We start from the raw sequence: 19,466 nt of genomic DNA on the forward strand, positions 1-19,466 counted from the left end.
AGGACTTGACAACGGCTGCCATGACACTTGTGACGCCATTACGTAACGCTCCCTGTTGACGCGCGTGCTCGGTCACGTCACGGCCGTAGTTCACACGGACAAACCTCTCTGTACACAGTTTAAACACGTCCAGTAACGGCGGAGCTCCACTAAAGAGACAGAAAATAAAGTTGGTGAACAGTGAGTTGAAGTAAGTGTCGGCAGCAGGACACGGAGCCGAAGGACAACCCGGGATCGAGCTGTTTATCTGCGGAGATCGCTGTCAGCAGCTTCCAGAAGTTCCCTCCTGGTTAGTGACCCTCGGCCTCCTCAACTTTAATGACGAACTTTGTCTAAAACGTGTCAACTCTTTACTTTCTTTTTATTTAAAAGCCATGTTTAACCCTTTCCTAGGTCCACTGTGCAGTAGTTAGCCACTGATGCTAACAAATTAGCCTGATGATGTGTAATTCCTGCCACCAGCTGCAGCTAGCTAGCTGGGCTAGCAACGTCTGGGCCACTGCTGGATTGTTCCTTTGCTTCAGATACTTTGTCACTCGTTCAGCGGATCAGATCGGCGTAGATTTTCTATTCGATGTCTGCTTCTGGCAGGGTGAACGTGATGCAAAGGCCCGATCAGTGTTCATGTTAACCTCAGACTGCAGAGTCAGCAGCTGGGGAGCCAGTTTCAGCTCCACGCCTCTTCCAAGTCTGGTTCCCCCGGTCTGGTTCCACCAGTCTGTTTCCTAGATCAATAAGCAGGATGAGACGCATCCGTCTGGTTCCAGATCAATAAGCAGGATGAGACGCATCCGTCTGGTTCCAGATCAATAAGCAGGATGAGACGCATCCGTCTGGTTCCAGATCAATAAGCAGGATGAGACGCATCCGTCTGGTTCCAGATCAATAAGCAGGATGAGACGCATCCGTCTGGTTCCAGATCAATAAGCAGGATGAGACGCATCCGTCTGGTTCCAGATCAATAAGCAGGATGAGACGCATCCGTCTGGTTCCAGATCAATAAGCAGGATGAGACGCATCCGTCTGGTTCCAGATCAATAAGCAGGATGAGACGCATCCGTCTGGTTCCAGATCAATAAGCAGGTTGAGACGCATCCGTCTGGTTCCAGATCAATAAGCAGGATGAGACGCATCCGTCTGGTTCCAGATCAATAAGCAGGATGAGACGCATCCGTCTGGTTCCAGATCAATAAGCAGGATGAGACGCATCCGTCTGGTTCCAGATCAATAAGCAGGATGAGACGCATCCGTCTGGTTCCAGATCAATAAGCAGGTTGAGACGCATCCGTCTGGTTCCAGATCAATAAGCAGGATGAGACGCATCCGTCTGGTTCCAGATCAATAAGCAGGTTGAGACGCATCCGTCTGGTTCCAGATCAATAAGCAGGATGAGACGCATCCGTCTGGTTCCAGATCAATAAGCAGGATGAGACGCATCCGTCTGGTTGAAGACCAATAAGCAGGATGAGACGCATCCGTCTGGTTCCAGATCAATAAGCAGGATGAGACGCATCCGTCTGGTTCCAGATCAATAAGCAGGATGAGACGCATCCGTCTGGTTCCAGATCAATAAGCAGGATGAGACGCATCCGTCTGGTTCCAGATCAATAAGCAGGATGAGACGCATCCGTCTGGTTCCAGATCAATAAGCAGGATGAGACGCATCCGTCTGGTTCCAGATCAATAAGCAGGATGAGACGCATCCGTCTGGTTCCAGATCAATAAGCAGGTTGAGACGCATCCGTCTGGTTCCAGATCAATAAGCAGGATGAGACGCATCCGTCTGGTTCCAGATCAATAAGCAGGATGAGACGCATCCGTCTGGTTCCAGATCAATAAGCAGGATGAGACGCATCCGTCTGGTTCCAGATCAATAACCAGTGTTAACTAAACTCTCCTTCGGTCAGTCCGTCTGAGTCTGGAGCAGCTGACCAGAGTTCCCAGTACGATCTGCAGAGGAAACAAACAAACATTGTTCATGAAACCAGTTATTGGTTCAGTTTGGGCTCAGAGGGAAATATGAAGAAAAATGTTGAGCTGTTGTGGTTGATTTGTTGTGCTTCACACTCAACTTCCTCCTCACACACTCTAAGACAGGGGTGGGCAAACTTTTTGATTCGTGGGCCACAATGGGTTCTAACATTTGACAAAGGGGCCGGACCAGGAGCAGTGCAGGTGTTTGCGTGCACATCAGGGAGACACTTTCCATTTTAATGGGAACAGTGTTGTTGGTCTCAATTTTTTAGCCAGCGCATCAAAGTCTGGAGTTAGTTTTGTTGTGGCCATTCTCAGAATGGATCTGAGGTGTTGGTCTGTTAACTTGGATCTGTGGCTGGCTTTGTTGGTGTTCATGATGCTGAAGGTCTGTTCACACACATAGGTCAAGCCGAACAACGCCAGCATCTTCTGTACTGTCCGCCGGAGCCTTGAAAACGCTGCTGTGCTGAGTGACGCATAGAAGTCATTTAGTTTAGAGTTGAACTTCTCTTTTAAGACTGGGTCAGACTGAAGGTCGATCAGTTCAAGCTGCAGCTCCTCTGGAGCTGTTTCGGGGTCTTGTGACAGAGGACAGGCCACCAACTGAAGTGACTTGTCAATTTTGTCGAAATCCGAGAATCCGTGCAGTGCATCCAGTTACTCACTGTATTTCTTCACTTTTGCTCCGGCCTCTTTCAGCATGGCGAGTGTAGGAAAATGAGTGAATGACTTGTTCAAAGTTTGCCTGGAGAATAAACCCAGCTTGGATTTGAAGGCTTTCACGTTTGTGTACATGTCGTGCACAAACTGATCCTTCCCCTGCAGTTTCGTGTTGAGCTCATTCAAGTGTGAAAATACGTCCGTAGCGAACGCAAAGTCACAAATCCAGCTCTTGTTGCTCAGCTCAGGAAATTCATCAGCTTTGCCCAGTCGCTCCAAAAACACGCCAATCTCCTCTTTGAGCTCCCACACGCATTGAAACACTTTTCCCAAACTCAACCAGCGGACACGGGAATGATAAAGCAGGTCCTGGTGATCCGCATCAGTTTCCTCCAGGAACACAATAAACTGACGGTGCTGAAGTCCCCTTGCGCGTATGAAGTTGACGAGTTTCATGACAGGATTCACAACATGATTCAGCTGTAATACCGATTTACATAGAGATTCCTGGTGGATGATGCAGTGGAGGAAAATGACATCCTGGTCAGGGTTTTCACCTTTCACTTTATTCTGGATTCTCCTCAGCAGGCCAACGTTTTTCCCTGTTAAATTTGGAGATCCATCTGTGGTGACATTGACAAGCTTACTCCAAGGAAGCTTCACATTTCTGATGACAGCAGACACCCGATCAAACAAGTCTTCTCCCCGTGTTTGTCCTTTCAGAGACTCCATTGTCAAAAACTCCTGCGTTATTTGAAAAGTGTCGTTGACACCTCGGATAAAAATAAGGAGCTGAGCAGTGTCTTTGACATCGTTGCTTTCATCCAGTGCTAAAGAATACAACGTGAATGACTCCGTCTTTTTATTTAAGCTGCTGGTGATATCTCCATCTATTAGTTCCACGCAGCGAGTCACTGTCCTCCGTGATAAGCTGATTTTCTCTAACTTGTTTTTGCTCTCTGGGCACAAAATACCTGCTGTCTCCACCATGCATTCTTTTAAAAACTCGCCCTCAGACAGAGGTTTGCTGGCCTTTGCTATTTTGAATGGAAGCATAAAACTGGCCTTGGTACTTGACTCTTGAATGGCAGTTTGACAGTGAAAAAAACTTTGTTGAGCCTTTAAAGTAGCTGCCAACTTATGAGCAGCAACTTCCCGTTCTTTTGTTGACAGCTTGCTAGCATAGTTAGCATGCTTTGTGGCAAAGTGACAGCTAATATTATAATCTTTAAAAACCGCCACAGTTTCTTGGCATATGAGGCAAACAGCAGATGATCGTGTTCAGTGAAAAAATATTTAGTTGTCCACTCCTTTTTGAACACTCGACATTCTTTGTCCACTTTCCGTTTCTTAGGTCCGCTCATCTTTACAGAAGGGCTGATGGGTCAGAAGGTAAAGTGCAAACGTGAAGTAATAGGCCTACGCTTCACCTCAACAAAGCCAATGTACAGTGCGCCATCTAGTGGGAAAACATCAGAATTGCAGGGAAAATAAAACAGTAACAAGATTTAGTCATTGAATTTTTTTCAAGTTCAGCGGGCCGGATTAAAACGTTTAACGGGCCGCATGTGGCCCCCGGGCCGTAGTTTGTCCATGCCTGCTCTAAGATCTGCACAACTTAGATCTGCATAACTTAGATCTGTATGAATAGCCAACATGTAGCATCAGCTTCAAGCCATCTATCCATGTTCTGCTTCTTATCTGATGGATGGTCTCCAGGGACTACTGTCAGAGAATCCAGACTTCCCTGAAACTTCTGTTTTCCTCATGTCTTCCACCTTATTTCCGAGATGTTCCGTGGAATCTCCTCCTGGGGGGAAGTGCATGGAACCCCCACCCAGGGAGGCATCCTATCAGATACGTGACCTGCCTCATCGGTCTCCTCTGGAAGAGGAGGAGGAGCGGCTCTACTCTGATCTCCTTCTGGATGAGCCCGGCCTCCCTGCAGAGGAGACACATTTCAGCCACTTACAATCTTTTTCCACCACAGCTCGGCTCATTCTCCACCGTGACACCAAGCTGTAGAGTCTGAATGTCATTCCCATCTCAGGAAATGCCTCAAGCAGTTGTACATGCTTGCAGCCAGTAAAAAACGCAGTTGTGGCTTAGAAAATAAAGCAGCCTGAGCCGAAGGAGTGTCTTGCTTTAGTTTTTTATGTCGTTGGCTTTTCTTTGACACAGATCTGCTGGTTGAAAAGCCTTGATCCCAGTCAGAGAATGGCGTTCCCGGAGACAATGTGCTCATGAAGCCAACATTTCATCAGTTGTTGGTCGGAGTCGGGCTTCACATCTTCACTGTCGCTTCAATTCTCTGAATTTGTAAAAATTCTGTTTTTCTCATGTTTCTGTTTTCATTTGCAGTGATGGTATAAAATTCTGATTCGGCTCCAGATTGCTGGAAAAATGGCTCTTCTTGTGGAAAAGCTGACGGTTATTATTATGAGGCATGGCGTGGTAGCGCAGCGGCTCCAGAGGCAAACCATGGTGCCACCCCTCCTGCAGCGGCTCCCTGGAAGCCAGAAAAATGCCCACTGCGCCTCATGGTTTAGTTTTGGTGTGTTTCCTGTGGTTACATATGGACAAATGAAGTCCTAATTTAATTAAAACAGATGGTTATTTATGGTTGAATCAAAATTTCTTTTTTTTTTTAAAAAGAGTATTGTTTTAGTGGAGTTGAGAAAATGTTTTACTGTAACGACGTTTTGGAGATAAAGTCTGAAACATTCAGATTAAAGCCGGCTGATCTTTGTTTTCTCATCTCTAACAAACCTCTAGTGCTTCACACCTTTCTGCCAACTTTCCTCTCGCCGTTTTCCGCTGGAGAAAACTCACTTATTCTCTTCTTGCCACGCTCCGGACACTCGTGACAACCCTGAAACAAACTAGTTGTTGTTTTGATGTGGTTGCAGCTAATGGCTGTAATAACTATTCATACAAAGTGAGGCTGTGCTGCAGACGCTCCAGGAAAACAGCAGTTCCTGCTTGTCTGTGTGTCTGTGTAATGTGTGTGTCTATGTACACGTGTTTACAGGTGTGTGTTCATGTCCTGACTGCTGTGGAAACATCGGAGTGGGAGGAGACGCAGCGTGTTAGTCATGTGACTCCAACGAGGACCACGCCCCACCAGCAGCCGGTCCACACCCGTTGCTAAGGTAACTACAGTTAATGTAACCTAACATACAATGGTGCCGCTCACTTCAGCCGGGCAGGTTGTCAGTGTCTCCCTGCTCCGACACACCAGACTCATATTAATGAGTCACTATGCAGAACTTCACAGGCTTCCAGAGCCATTTGAGCCAGGTGCTCAAACACGGTCCGATGTTGGGATCTATTGTCTGTTGGGGCGGCAGCTGCATTCAGACCATCACCAGGAAGATTCTGTGAGAAGAGACGTTTTCCCTCAAACCTCTGGATGTTTACACGCTCTCACTTCAGGAGCCTCAGTTCTATCGGGTCCTCCATCGTGGACAGGTAGACCAGGTCCTCCATCGTGGACAGGTAGACCGGGTCCCCCATCGTGGACATGTTCTGTATCTGCAGGTGGGGAAACACCTGATCAGCCTTATGATGGGCGGTTGTCATGGCGACCATGTCATTGTAATTGTACTAATTCATGTAGAACTTAATTCGTACGGCAGCTTCTGCAGGACTCATTAACGGTGTGAGCTGGTTTTCATGTTTCAGAACAGATTTTAGTCTCAACGTTCTTATTAATAACATTTCTGGTGGAAATCCAGATTCTTGTCGTGGTGGAGGATCAATATCAAACATTTTCTTCATTTTGTGGGAAAGTTTATATTAGATTTTGCTCCACCGTGTCGAACTTCACACCATTTCTTTGGTTTTATTTTCTGCTGTTGGTGTCGCCGTTTCTCCAGATGTGCGTTCGGCAGGTCAGAGTTGGCGTGGAGGTCAGGACGTTTTACCGCCAAGCCCTGTTTTTAGAAATCCCAAAGGTGACTGGAGCTGGCGTACGGCGGGTTTTGTGTGCGACAGCTTTATGAGGCTCCTGGTCTGTCCTGGTGGTTTTCGTCGGACCTTCATGTTTTACCTGAGGAAGTTTTCAGATGTTCCTGCTTCTCATATCTCATCCCGCCATCAGGAGTCTTCCTGTTTGCCGTGTGTCATTGTGTCCGCTCTCTGAACTGTCCCCCCCCCCCCCCCCCCCCTCTCTCTCCTGTCTCAGGTCCGTCATGCATCTGAAGTCACATCCCAAGCTTGCCCGCTCAGAGCTGCACGTGGAGGCAGTCGGAGTTCACCGGTCGTCCCAGCGTCTGTTTGTGAGCCAGCAGGGGGGGCTGTTGCGGACCTTCACCAGTAACTATGGCAACATCAGCGGCAGCCGCGTCCCTCTCAGCGTCATCTCCAACAAGAAGCTCTGCTGCACCAACACCATGAGCAGCGTGACCTCCATCCGGCTCAAAGGGCCGCCCGGCGCGGCGCTCCGCCGCCCCCCCCTCCCCGCCCGGCAGCAACAACCCGTCTGATCTGTATCAGATCCGGTCTGAGGACGCCGACTCCGGACTCAACATGTGGACCATCATCAGACCAGGACACGTCAGAGAGAAGATTGCCATCTTCGCTTCAGAGCAGAGGTGGACAGAGGGGGCCGGAGGAGCGCAGACGGGGGGCCCAAACAGCCCCCCCACTCTGGGAACGTCCCGCGGGGTGAAGGCGAAGTGGAGCTGCGAGGAAAACTGCACGTCTAAGCGCCGCCGTAGATCTGAGACCAGCCATAGGTTCCAGCGGGCTGGCATCCCGGGTGAACCAGCACCACGGCGATCAGATGGCGGTCTGTGTGGGGGCGGGGCAGGGGAGGACGGGGGCGGGGCGGGGGAGGAAAGGGAGCAGAAGCTGTCTGTTGTGGAGATGGTGGCGTTCCTGGAGGAGAGGGTCAGTGAGCCACCGCTAGACCTGAAACCTCTCCTCGCGCTCCAGAGGAGCTGCGCCACCATCATGCTGGCTAAATTCCCGCCCCCGGAGGCAAAAGGGGAGGAGCCAGAGAACGTGCGGGTGTCTGAGATGGTGGCCAGGCTGGAGTCGGAGTGTCTGCGGAGGAAGACGGAGGAGGGCGTGTCCAGGAGCAACAGCCTGAGGAGGACGGTGGGACGGGTGCTGCTCGCCACGGGGGCAGCCGTGACATCATCACCTGGACGTCTGCAGAGCCAGGAACCCGCGCTGAATGCGGCCCCCCCTGCAGGCAATCTGGCTCAGGAGGGAGGCGATGTCACTCAGGTTCAGACTGTAGCTCCACCCCCTGCCTGCGAGGAGGTGGAGCCTCTGCCGGGCTTGCTGTTTCTGACTCCTCCCTCTGCGGCGGCCGCCCCCCCACCAAGCCCACCCTCAGGCCAGTACAGAACCAGCTTTTACCTGGAGCCGGCCCGGGCTCACACACAGGAGGAGGTTGTGTGTGCAACGCCCTTCCCTGCCGCAGTGCCTCTGAGCCGGAGTGCGTCAGCGTCGCGGGACTTCCTGGAGCGGCGCCGGCGGCTGCAGCGTCTGCTGGCGCCGCAGCCGTTCCTGCTGCTGCTGCCGCACCACCTGCTGGTCCAGATCCTCCTGCTGCTGCCCACCCAGAGCCTCGCCGCGCTCAAGTGCTCCTGCTCCTACTTCCGCTTCATCATCGAGAACTACAGCGTGCGTCCCGCTGACTCGCTCTGGGTGTCCGACCCCCGTTACCGCGACGACCCCTGCAAGCAGTGCAAGAAGCGCTACTGTCCTGGAGACGTGTCCCTGTGCCGCTGGCATCACAAGCCGTACTGCCAGGCGCTGCCGTACGGGCCGGGCTACTGGATGTGTTGCCGCGGCGCCCGCAGGGACGCGCCTGGCTGCAACGTAGGTCTCCATGACAACCACTGGGTGCCCTCCTTCCACAGCATGAACGTGCCGATCTGCAGAAAGAGCTGTCGCCATGACAACTGAAACAAGGTTGGGCTGCAGCCAGGAGCTGCAGGGTTAAACGGAGGTTTAGGTTGTTCTGACTGAACCTGGAAACATTTTTAAGCTCAGAAGTTTGGGAGTTATGATGTTGATTTTTACACGCCGTTCTTCCGCATCACGACCCAGTGTGTGTTTCTCTGCTTTTTTACCGTTAAGGTGTGAAAACACACTCGGCTGGAGTGAACAGTTTCTGATCTGAGCGGCGCTCGGATCTGCTTGCTCATCAGGAACAAATATTTATCCTCTAAACTTTGACAAGAAATAAAATCCCTTTATGGCATTTCCACGGCGTCATGGCAGAAAGACATGTTTTTCTAATAACAGTAAAACCTGCATGTCTGCAGCCAACATGGCCGCCGTGGCACTGGCACATGTGACATCATCATCGCTGCTGTAAATATGGCGTGCTTGTGAATGGACTGTTTTACTCTGAGTTCAGCTCCGGTTGAACAGCCGTCACGCCACGGCTACTTCAGGTTTGCTGGGAAAGAAGCAAAAGTTTGTTGAATACAGTCACAGAGTTGGAAGTAAAATGACACAACTAAATGATTTTTCCTGAACGATTGTAGCGGATCGAAATCTGTTCGGTTAAATGTCTGACGGAGCAGAAAAGATTTAAAGCAGCTCTGTTTGTGTTGAGGAAGACTGAATGCAGAGCCTCCATCAACAGAACGATGGCGGCCGTCGGGGGGGGGGGGGGGGGGCCGTCGGCTGAGTGGGGGCGGTTGCTCACATCGGAGCTGACTGGTAACCAGTGTGTGTGTCGTCCAGAGAAAAGTGGCCTTGAGTCTGAGGTGATGCAATAAGAGAAACTGGACTGCAAAGATTATTTAAAGAATATTTGGGGAGAAATCTGAGAAGTTTGTCTTCTGGCTGTTAAAGATATTTAACTTTAATAAACTGTTTTCTGATGTGTCCGTGTTTGTTGTCCCACCTGGTTCTGGTAGAATGCACCACAGATCATGTGACGTAAACTCAGACCTGAAACCTTCATCAGATGTCTGTCATGTCGTCAGAACATCTGGTCCGTTTCCACCTGGCGCTCCATCGTGGTACCACGGCTTGGGTCTGACGGCAGAACTTGGAGGAAATGCTGATGGTTACTTAGAAAATGAAAACATGAAAAGTCCAGACCAGTCCGTCCAGCGTCGCTGATTTCAGCTAATCCAGGTTTTATCGGAGCATTATCATGTTGCCATGACAACACAAAGGAGAAAATAGGAGATGACCCACATCTCTAAGTGACAGAAGCTGTAAAGAATCCAGATTGTCATCTGGATGGAAATTATGAAACCATCGCTGTAGATCCAGGACCACAACTCTGGTTTTAACTTGGTGCTGAGCTTCTGGCTTTATAGTCCATAATAATAATCACTCCGTAGAGTTGCTTCAAAAAGATTCAATATTTATTTTTACATGATGAAACTAATGAGACCAGGAAGGTCTTTAAAAGGTCTGTGTCCATCGTGGCTCACACAGCCGAGTCTACAACGTCCACCTGAGCAAACAGAACTACGCGGTTCTGGTACTGATCCAGTGGTGGTACCATACCATGCTCCTGCAGACAAACAGGAAACCATGACGTGAACAAACACCGGGACCAGAACCCTCTTCTGGTTGGACACACACAGCTCTTCATGCTGATGCTGTGAATCCAGATTCACATCCAGAGAACTCCGTCAAGCAGATCCAGGTCTGAATCACAAGCCCTTCTGTGGCATGTCACATTGACCCCGAGGCTCCACACAGAGACTCCAGCAGCTGGAAGTAGTTGTACTTGATGTCATACTCCATATCGTACCAGAAGTTCACTGCAACCAGACCGAGCAGAATTTTCATTAGTAAGTCTGCAGCCGGAGCCTGAACGCACAGTGTACGTGCTGCACGGTGCATTCAGGGGTCTGCATCCGCTGTAAAGGCTGGGATGTAGTTGCTGTGCATGCAAATGTTCTGCACCATCTCCCTCTCTCTCAGAGCTGGGACGATCTGCGATATCTCGATTTGATTTGAAAAATGATTTATTTGGGTCCCGATTCGATTTAGATTGCGATTCCTCAGTATTTCCGATTTTTTAGTTTGCATTTTAAACACTAGACCATGTGAAAAAGTTGCATATGTATATATATATATATATATATATATATATATATATGAAAAAATATTTTAGGTCACCACTGGGGGCAGTAGTCTGGACTACAAACTTTGAAATGTTGAAAAAGCCAATCCCAGGTGACATTTACTGTTGTGTGTACTTCATGGTCACGCTCTTGTCCGCGTAAGCAGACATGTCAGTATTGGAACTTGCTGATGCAACACTTCACCTTGTATCAACGCGAGCCGCCTCACATTCTTGTTGTGTCGAACTAAAAACCCATGGCAGCCATGATCTGTATGCAGATGCATTGCAAACAGCAAGTATATTCCGACCCTTGAAGGAGATTCAGAGCATTAAAGCTTAGTATCAGCTGTCTACGATGTGGTGAGTTCAGGGTCTGTACCTGCAATGCAGCCGTGTGACTGCTGGACGTGGTGGAACCACAGAGATGGCAGGTACAACATCTCTCCAGCCTTCACACTGCAGCACAGCGGCTGAGCCTTCCGGTACTCTGGGTACAGGTCCAGGTCTGGGTCGAGGGGGTCAAGAGGGATCCAAGGGACCTGCTTGTGTGAAGAGAGGTCAGGATCAGGGTGATCGACGGTACTCCAAACAGGTCAGTGCACATGTATCTGTACACACCTTCTGTGAGTCTGTCTTCTCGATGACCTCAAACTCACCATTGTCCTGCTCGTGGTAAACAGCCGGCTGGTACACACCTGAGAGACCAGGTTACCATAGTTACAGAAGGTAAATGATCAGCAAGTACACGGTAGGTGCTGGAGGATAGTTGCCACAGTTACCGTAGGGAATGAAGGGTCGGTCAGTAGGCGGCAGCAGGATGAAGCGCTTCACTCCAGAAATCACACAGTACAGATTCTCATACGGGTCTTTGTGCACTGGCAAGACATCACACACATGGTCTGATGTAAGCTGTGTGTGTTTGATGTTTCATTAATCACCTTTAGAGCCTTTATCGTCACGCCAACAGCAGAAAGAAGCCAGAGTTGCAATTTAAACATCTAAAACAAAATCCAAGAGATGATGAAACAGAAATGTGATGATTTCATGTAAAGTATGAGCAGCAACACATCTGAAAACAGCTGGAACAGGAGCAACAAAAGGCTGGAAAAGTAACTGGAACAAATCAGAAACAACTCGAGGAGCGTTTTAGTGGCAACAGGTCAGTAACATGACTGGACATAAAAGGAGCATTTCAGAGAAGCTCTCGGCTGGAAACATGGACAGATCTCCGACAAAGTGCATCGAAAGTACCTAAGATCAGAAAAATGTTCCTCAGAATATCCACAATCTACAGTGTACAATATTATAAAGAGATTCAGAGAATGAGTAAGAATCTCTGTATGCAGGAGGACAATATGCTGATCTTCTGCATTAAAAGCAGACCGATCCTGGATCAGTCCAGAATGGGACAACATTCCTCTCCTGAACCGTCTCCTCGCTTCCCAGATGTTACAGACAGATGCTACCGATGCTAAACATCACCCTGGAAATGGTTTCAGGATTTCTACAGTGTGATCAAATGATTGATGAATTCTAAAATCCTGATTGAAAATTCATCATCATATCCATATCTAATGATCATGTTAACATCACGCTGAGGTCTTACTGGATGTGATGGCGTTCCCATCTCCGAGCCAGAAGTTCACGGCATCTGGAAGCTTTCCTGATGGGAGAATAATCAATAGAATAAGATCCAATGGTGATAATTCTGATTCTGACACATTTTCTTGTCATAGAGATAAAGATTGTTGGGTCAGAAGAGGAATAAAAAAAAGCTTCTTTGCTTTATGGTTTCAGATTATTCAGCTAATTATCAGAACTCCACATATGTAACCAGACCAGTTTGGACCGTCGTTTATCAGCTGGGTGACATCTTACACTTGTTGTGTGAAAACATTCCTTTACAGTTTGGATTTCAGCTTGTTCCGTGTAAAAATAAACACTTTTTTTTTTTTTCTTTTAAGTTTTCCCATCGAAGTAATATGATGTCTAGGAAATTAACCTGTCATGTTGCTCTAAGTCCGTTTCACAGAATGACATTTCATGTCCCCTCCCCTGAGCCACCATCCTACCATGGTGGAGGGGTTGTGCGTCCTAAAGATCCTAGGAGCTATGGTGTCAGGGGCTTTATGTTCCTGGTAGGGTCACCCATGGCAAACAGGTCGAGGGACCAGACTAAGTAAAAAGGAAGGATGGAGCGCGAGATCGACAGACGGATCGGTGCGGCGTCTGCAGTAATGCGGACTCTGTGCCGGTCTGTCGTGGTGAAGAAGGAGCTGAGCCAGAAGGCGACGCTCTCGATTTACCAGTCGATCTATGTTCCTACCCTCACCTATGGTCATGAGCTGTGGGTCGTGACCGAAAGGAGGAGATCTTGTATACAGGTGGCTGAAATGAGTTTCCTCCGCAGGGTGGCCGGGCTCACCCTTAGAGATAGGCTGAGGAGCTCGGTCATCCGGGAGGAGATCAGAGTAGAGCCGCTGCTCCTCCGCATCAAGAGGAACCAGTTGAGGTGGCTCGGGCATCTGGTCAGGATGCCTCCTGGACCTCCCTGGTGAGGTGTTCTAGGCACGTCCCTCTGGGAGGAGACCTCAGGGAAGACCCAGGACACGCTGGAGGGATTATATCTCTCGGCTGGCCTGGGAACGCCTCGGGATCCCCCCCGCAGAGTTGGCAAATGTGGCTGGGGAGAGGGAAGTCTGGGCTTCCCTGCTTAGGCGGCTGAAGATGGATGGATGGATGGATGATGTCCATGTTACATCATTTGATCCAGTTGTGCTTAAAGCTGCTGCTTCCCCTGCAGGAAGTGAAACATACTGGCTGGATTTCCTGTTTTATGTCCTGCTTTACAGGCTTGTGAGACATTCTCTACAATCACACCTGCTGATTTGTCCAGAAGCAGATAAATGCCAGGAGGATGGTTTATTTCTGTTAGTTTGGAAAGAATGAGTCTTCCTCTGCCATACTTTCCCATGAAGTCATGGAAGAAAGCAAAGCAACACAAGCAGAAACACACGTTTAGCTGTTTTCCTCCCTAATGTCATGTCGTGGTTCAGACGTGGAAAGTCATGATGCTGAAGAACCACGATTAATCAGTTGGGATGTTTGATGACGTGTATATTGGTTATGACAAGCAATGGTAACAAATCGAGACCAGCTGGAGTCATACAAGAAATATGTGGAATGAAACTGGGAATATTGTTTCCAAAGGTGGGAGTTCTACTGGTTTTGTCCTCCTCCAATTAAAGATAACTCCTGTATGTCACTTGACACACTAAAGTTATGATTTATAGAAACAAATCTGACGAGAGAATGTGCGATTCTCACGCAGGCTTTGTTTTAGAGACGATGCAGATGGTTAGTTGGGGAATTTCAGCCACATGCCGTCATGTTTCCTCTCAGACATTTAATTTTCCTCCACATGAAACTTTAATCATATATCGGCTTTATCATAAGCATTCAAAAGAGTAAGGAAATAACACAAAGGAAAACTTTGCTTTGGAACTATTCCAACTATTCAGACCCGATGTACTCTTCTGCTATAACCTGCATAGACCAGTGACTACCCCCTCCAGTTGGCTCCTGACGCCCTTTCCAAGCCCCCAGAACACAGAAGGCATGCTTTAGTACTGCTCACACCCATGTGCACTCAGCTGTGGAGTGTGCAATCGGCCACGTAAAATGCCAGTAGTAGGCCCTGACCCACAGGACCGACATAAGGAATTTCTACATGGATGTGGCTCCATGAAGATACAATATTTAAGACTGCATAAAGGTTCACTTTAACAAGTTCTCTTAATGTGTTTGAGATGCCACTTAATTACTCGATACTCTTGGACACTGAACAGAATCTAAACTTTGTTTGCTCTCATTTCTCGTGAGCTGCAGTCAAAGATCTAAAACTTTTTCTACAAACACAAAATAACATTTCCTTCAAATATTGTTTTTGAATCTGTCAAAGTCTGTTAGTGAGCATTTCTGCTTCGCCGAGATAATCCATCCCACCTCACAGGTGTGGCACATCAAGATGCTGATTACACAGCATGATTATTGCACAGTGGGCCTCAGGCTGGCGACAATCATAGGCCACCCTAACTCCAGGACCTCCACATCCAGCCTATCCAGCTTCAAGATGGTCTGAGACCAGCCACCCAGAAAGTTGCTGAGACAACTGGTTTGCATAAGCAAAGAATTTCTGCACAAACTGTCAGAAGCTGCCTCAGAGAAGCTGCATGCTCATCGCCCTCATCGGGGCCTCGACCTTACTGCAGTTCGTCGTCGTAACCAGCTTGAGAGGGCAGATGGTCACTGGATGGCATCCGGCACGTTGGAGAGGTGTTCTCTACAAAGATTAATCCCGGTTTTCACAGTTCTGGGCAGATGGCAGACCGCATGTGTAGCGTTGTGTAGGTGGGCGGTTTGCTGATGGTAACGTTGTGGATCGAGTGCCCATGGTGGGGGTGGGGTATGGACAGATGACATACCCTACCCCCACCAATGGACAACGAACACAGGTGCATTTTACTGATGGCATTTTACTTGCGTAGACATACCGTGACATATCGTAGGCGCGTCACCTCATGTTGCAGCATGATAACACACGGCCCCATGTTGAAAACATCCCATTTCTTGCATGGCCAACATACTCACCGGACATTTTGCCCATTAAGCATGTTTGGAATGTTCTGAATCGCCGTGTACAACAACACGTTCCAGTTCCTGCAAATATCTATCGATCTATATTTAAGGACAATTTTCCTCCTCTGTGTGTCCTCTACATTATGGAGTGCCCCAAGGCTCGATATTAGCACCTGTTCTTTTAGCGTCTTTATGCTTCCCCTGGGTTACATACACTGCCGCCCGTTACTGAAAATCTGGGTGTAATAGTTGATCCTCTCTTTAAATTGGATAAACATGTTGTTATCAAGGCCAGCTTCTTCCCACTGAGGACTCTGGCTAAGTTAAAGCATATCTTCCTCGGATTGGCCTCAAAAGAGAAATTCATGCATTCATAGCATCGTTTCTGGACTATTGTAACTCGTTGTGTGTTGGCTTGGACCAGAAATCCCTGCAACGCTTACAGAGCGTCCAAGATGCTGCAGCTCGTCTGTTAACTGAAACAAAAAGACGTGAGTCCATCACCCCAGTACTCCACACCCTCCAATGGCTTTCCATTGCCTTTTGAGCAAATTTTAAGGTTTTACTGATTGTTTTTAGGTGTTTAAACATATTTTATTTATTCATATTCAGTATTTTTTGTTTGACTTGCATTTTATTTTATTTCTATTTCATTAGGTTTTATTGTTTCATCATCCTGAGTTTAATTTTTTGATCATACTTGTGATAATTTGATCCGTATCTTCTGTTTTGTGAAGTACTTTGATCAACAGGGGCTGTTTTAACTGTATAAATACATTAGCATTAAACTGAATGTCCATCAGCGCCGCGCGGCTGTTGCAGAGGCGTGGACCGACATTCCACAGGCCACAATCAACAAACGGATTAACTCTCTGTGGAGGAGTTGTATTGCCCTGTGTGAAGCAAACGGTGGTCACACCACACACTGACTGCTTCTCTGACAGAGTGGTTTTACTGTTGCCAGCCGAACGCTGACATATAAGCATGGTGTGTGAGGCAGTGGCGCCGAGGACCAGGATAAGGAAACACTGCTCTGAGTGCCGGACAAGCTGTGGAGGAGGCGGGTTTCACGTGGATCAGATTTGTGGAGCAGGCAAACATCTAAAAGACACGTATAAATCTGAGCATGCTCAGAGGTGTGAAATTACCGAGCGCCGTGCTCATCCAGGGAACGTGAGGCTCGACGTCGTCAACGAGTTCAGGGAGTTCCTGCAGCAGGTTGGAGCACTGCTTCTGGATGTAGAACACCCCACCTTTCTGCACCTGCAGCCGGCGCCATCATCGCCACATAAACATCATCATCATCACCATCATCATCATCACCACATAAACATCATCATCATCACCATCATCACCACATAAACATCATCATCATCACCACATAAACATCATCACCATCACCATCATCATCACCACCACATAAACATCATCACCATCACCATCATCATCACCACCACATAAACGTCATAATCATCATCATCACCACATAAACATCATCATCATCATCACCACATAAACGTCATAATCATCATCACCACATAAATATCATCATCATCACCATCATCATCACCACCACATAAAGATCATCATCATCACCATCATCATCGTCACCACATAAACGTCATCACCATCATCACCACATAAATATCATCATCATCATCATCACCACATAAACGTCATCACCATCATCATCATCACCACATAAACATCATCACCATCACCATCATCATCACCACCACATAAACATCATCACCATCACCATCATCATCACCACCACATAAACGTCATAATCATCATCATCATCACATAAACATCATCATCATCACCATCATCACCACATAAACGTCATAATCATCATCACCACATAAATATCATCATCATCACCATCATCATCACCACCACATAAAGATCATCATCATCACCATCATCGTCACCACATAAACGTCATCACCATCATCACCACATAAATATCATCATCATCATCATCATCACCACATAAACATCACCATCACCACCACATAAACGTCATAATCATCATCACCACATAAATATCATCATCATCACCATCATCATCACCACATAAACGTCATCACCATCATCACCACATAAATATCATCATCATCATCATCATCACCACAACATAAACATCATCACCACATAAAAATCATCATCATCACCATCATCACCACATAAACATCATCACCATTATCGTCATCACCATCGTCACCATCACCACATGAACATCATCATCACCTCATAAACATTACCATCATTATCGTCCTAACCACATGAACACCATCACCATCATCGTCGCCATCATCATCATCACCATTATCGTCACCATCATAATCATCACTATCATCATCATCGTCACCATCATCGTCGCCATCATCATCATCGTCGTCATCATCATCACCACATAAACAATACCATCATCATCGTCTTCATCATCATCACTATCATTGTCACAGTCATCATCATCACCATCATCGTCGTCATCGTCATCATCACCATCATCGTCGTCATCATCGTCGTCATCATCACCACCATCATCGTCACCATGATCATCATCATCGTCGTCATCATCACCATCATCGTCACCATCGCCACATAAACAATACCATCATCATCCTCGTCGTCATCCTCGTCATCATCACCACATAAACAATACCATCATCATCGTCGTCATCATCATCACCATCATCGTCACCATGATCATCATCATCGTCGTCATCATCACCATGGTTGTCAGGACCTCCTCCTCTAGGACCTCCTGCTCTAGGACCTCCTCTTCTAGGACCTCCTGCTCTAGGACCTCCCGCTCTAAGACCTCCTGCTCTAGGACCTCCTCTTCTAGGACCTCCTGCTCTAGGACCTCCCGCTCTAAGACCTCCTGCTCTAAGACCTCCTGCTCTAAGACCTCCTCTTCTAGGACCTCCTGCTCTAGGACCTCCCGCTCTAAGACCTCCTGCTCTAAGACCTCCTGCTATGGGACCTCCTGTTTCAGGATCTCCTGCTCTCGGACCTCCTGCTTCAGGACCTCCTACCTTTCCTTCAATGATGTCGAGGACAGAAGAAAAGCTCATCTGTCGCTCTTCAGGCATCATGAATCGATCTCCGACCACAGCATCAGCATATCCGTTAGGAGTCACTGCCACGCTGATGACCTTTGACCCTATCTTTTCCCTGCAGACAATACATCAGGATCTGAATGAATGAATTTATTTATTTCAAACACAAACAAATAATCCTAAAAAAAAGCCACAAAATCCTGAGAACAAAAAGATATTCCCATCATTTTGTCACAACAGACAGCGATGTAAACAGCTCACATCAAAGTTTGCTGTCATCACATTAAAACGAATTTACTGACCTTTTGTTGTTGGAAATTATCTATTCCTGCCTCTGTTTAATAATTACCTTCATCTCACTGATACAATGTGCAACATATATAAAATATAGCATCGTCTTTTCCTGTATACATATTCATTTTATTCTATTCTACAGACATTTCGTCATTTTCTCCTAAATGACTTAAATCTGAGTGAGAACAACACAAGCAATGAATCAAACAGTCAGACGGCCGGGAGACCGGCTGGATGCAGGTCTGACTGCCGGGAGACCGGCTGGATGCAGGTCTGGCCATGCAGTGCTGGAGGCAGTGAAACCTTTTTGCTTGTTAACTTAAGAGAAACAGCTGACCCCACATCATCTTGGACCCTCAGGGCTGAACAGAGCCAAAAAGACAAATCTTTCCATTGTACAGGTCCGGTCCAGCTCACCTGAGGTAGTCCGGGCTCCACCTGGACAAGGCAGGCCAGTGCCTGAGGCCGTTCTGGATGATGCAGGGCCTGTTCGGACTGATCCAGTCCCGGTAGAACTGCAGTGGGTCCGGAGGTTCGAGCAGGTTCGGTACCGAGCGGCTCAGATAAAGTTCTGAAAGGTGATTAACAGCAGATTTTCATCCTGTGGGACGATGGAAGGGACAGGTCAGAGGTGCTGCTCTTACCATGAGCCTCCTGTGAAAACTCCTGCAGAACTTTGTGAACAGACTTCATCTCCTCTGCACTTCCTCTCCATTCTGACTCCATGCTGCTTTGTTTTCCACATGTGCGCATGCTCGGAAGTCGTC

The 19,466-nt window shown here is 47.7% G+C and overlaps 2 protein-coding genes across 4 annotated transcripts; one reads left to right on the plus strand and one right to left on the minus strand.

The window, feature by feature from the left end:
* The first annotated feature begins 94 nt into the window (after positions 1-94).
* Positions 95-9,293, plus strand: fbxo34 (F-box protein 34). Its single transcript, XM_079262455.1, is given in 4 exon segments — positions 95-289; positions 5,669-5,789; positions 6,824-7,109; positions 7,111-9,293. Coding segments are annotated over 2 exon segments (1,728 nt in total). The 5' UTR covers positions 95-289; positions 5,669-5,789; positions 6,824-6,830; the 3' UTR covers positions 8,560-9,293.
* A 795-nt stretch (positions 9,294-10,088) lies between these two features.
* Positions 10,089-19,422, minus strand: jmjd7 (jumonji domain containing 7). Of its 3 annotated transcripts, none has more exons than XM_079262037.1 (9): positions 19,344-19,422; positions 19,117-19,270; positions 18,382-18,520; positions 16,483-16,597; positions 12,303-12,359; positions 11,476-11,571; positions 11,315-11,391; positions 11,076-11,235; positions 10,089-10,388 (listed from the first exon to the last, which is right to left on the minus strand). In XM_079262037.1, the coding sequence occupies exons 1-9, from the start codon at positions 19,390-19,392 to the stop codon at positions 10,300-10,302; spliced, it is 936 nt and encodes a 311-aa protein (XP_079118163.1). In that variant the 5' UTR covers positions 19,393-19,422; the 3' UTR covers positions 10,089-10,299. The 3 variants fall into 3 exon arrangements, with proteins under 3 accessions (XP_079118163.1, XP_079118162.1, XP_079118164.1); XM_079262036.1 differs by having other exon boundaries at positions 11,076-11,238; XM_079262038.1 differs by lacking the exon at positions 12,303-12,359 and having other exon boundaries at positions 11,076-11,238.
* Positions 19,423-19,466: the final 44 nt, after the last annotated feature.

This window comes from Telmatherina bonti (assembly GCF_933228915.1).
Source record: "Telmatherina bonti genome assembly, chromosome: 22".
In the NCBI taxonomy this organism is placed as follows: domain Eukaryota; kingdom Metazoa; phylum Chordata; class Actinopteri; order Atheriniformes; family Telmatherinidae; genus Telmatherina; species Telmatherina bonti.

What these genes read in the sequence shown, in the direction of transcription:
- jmjd7 (XM_079262036.1), bottom strand. Translation starts at nt 19,392, where the DNA reads ATGAAGTCTGTTCACAAAGTTCTGCAGGAGTTTTCACAGGAGGCTCAT. An exon ending in TCGACATCATTGAAGGAAAG is followed by an intron (nt 16,598 to 18,381) that starts GTAGGAGGTCCT and finishes CGCCGGCTGCAG; the next exon opens with GTGCAGAAAGGTGGGGTGTT. An exon ending in GTCACACGGCTGCATTGCAG is followed by an intron (nt 10,389 to 11,075) that starts GTACAGACCCTG and finishes GTCTGGTTGCAG; the next exon opens with TGAACTTCTGGTACGATATG.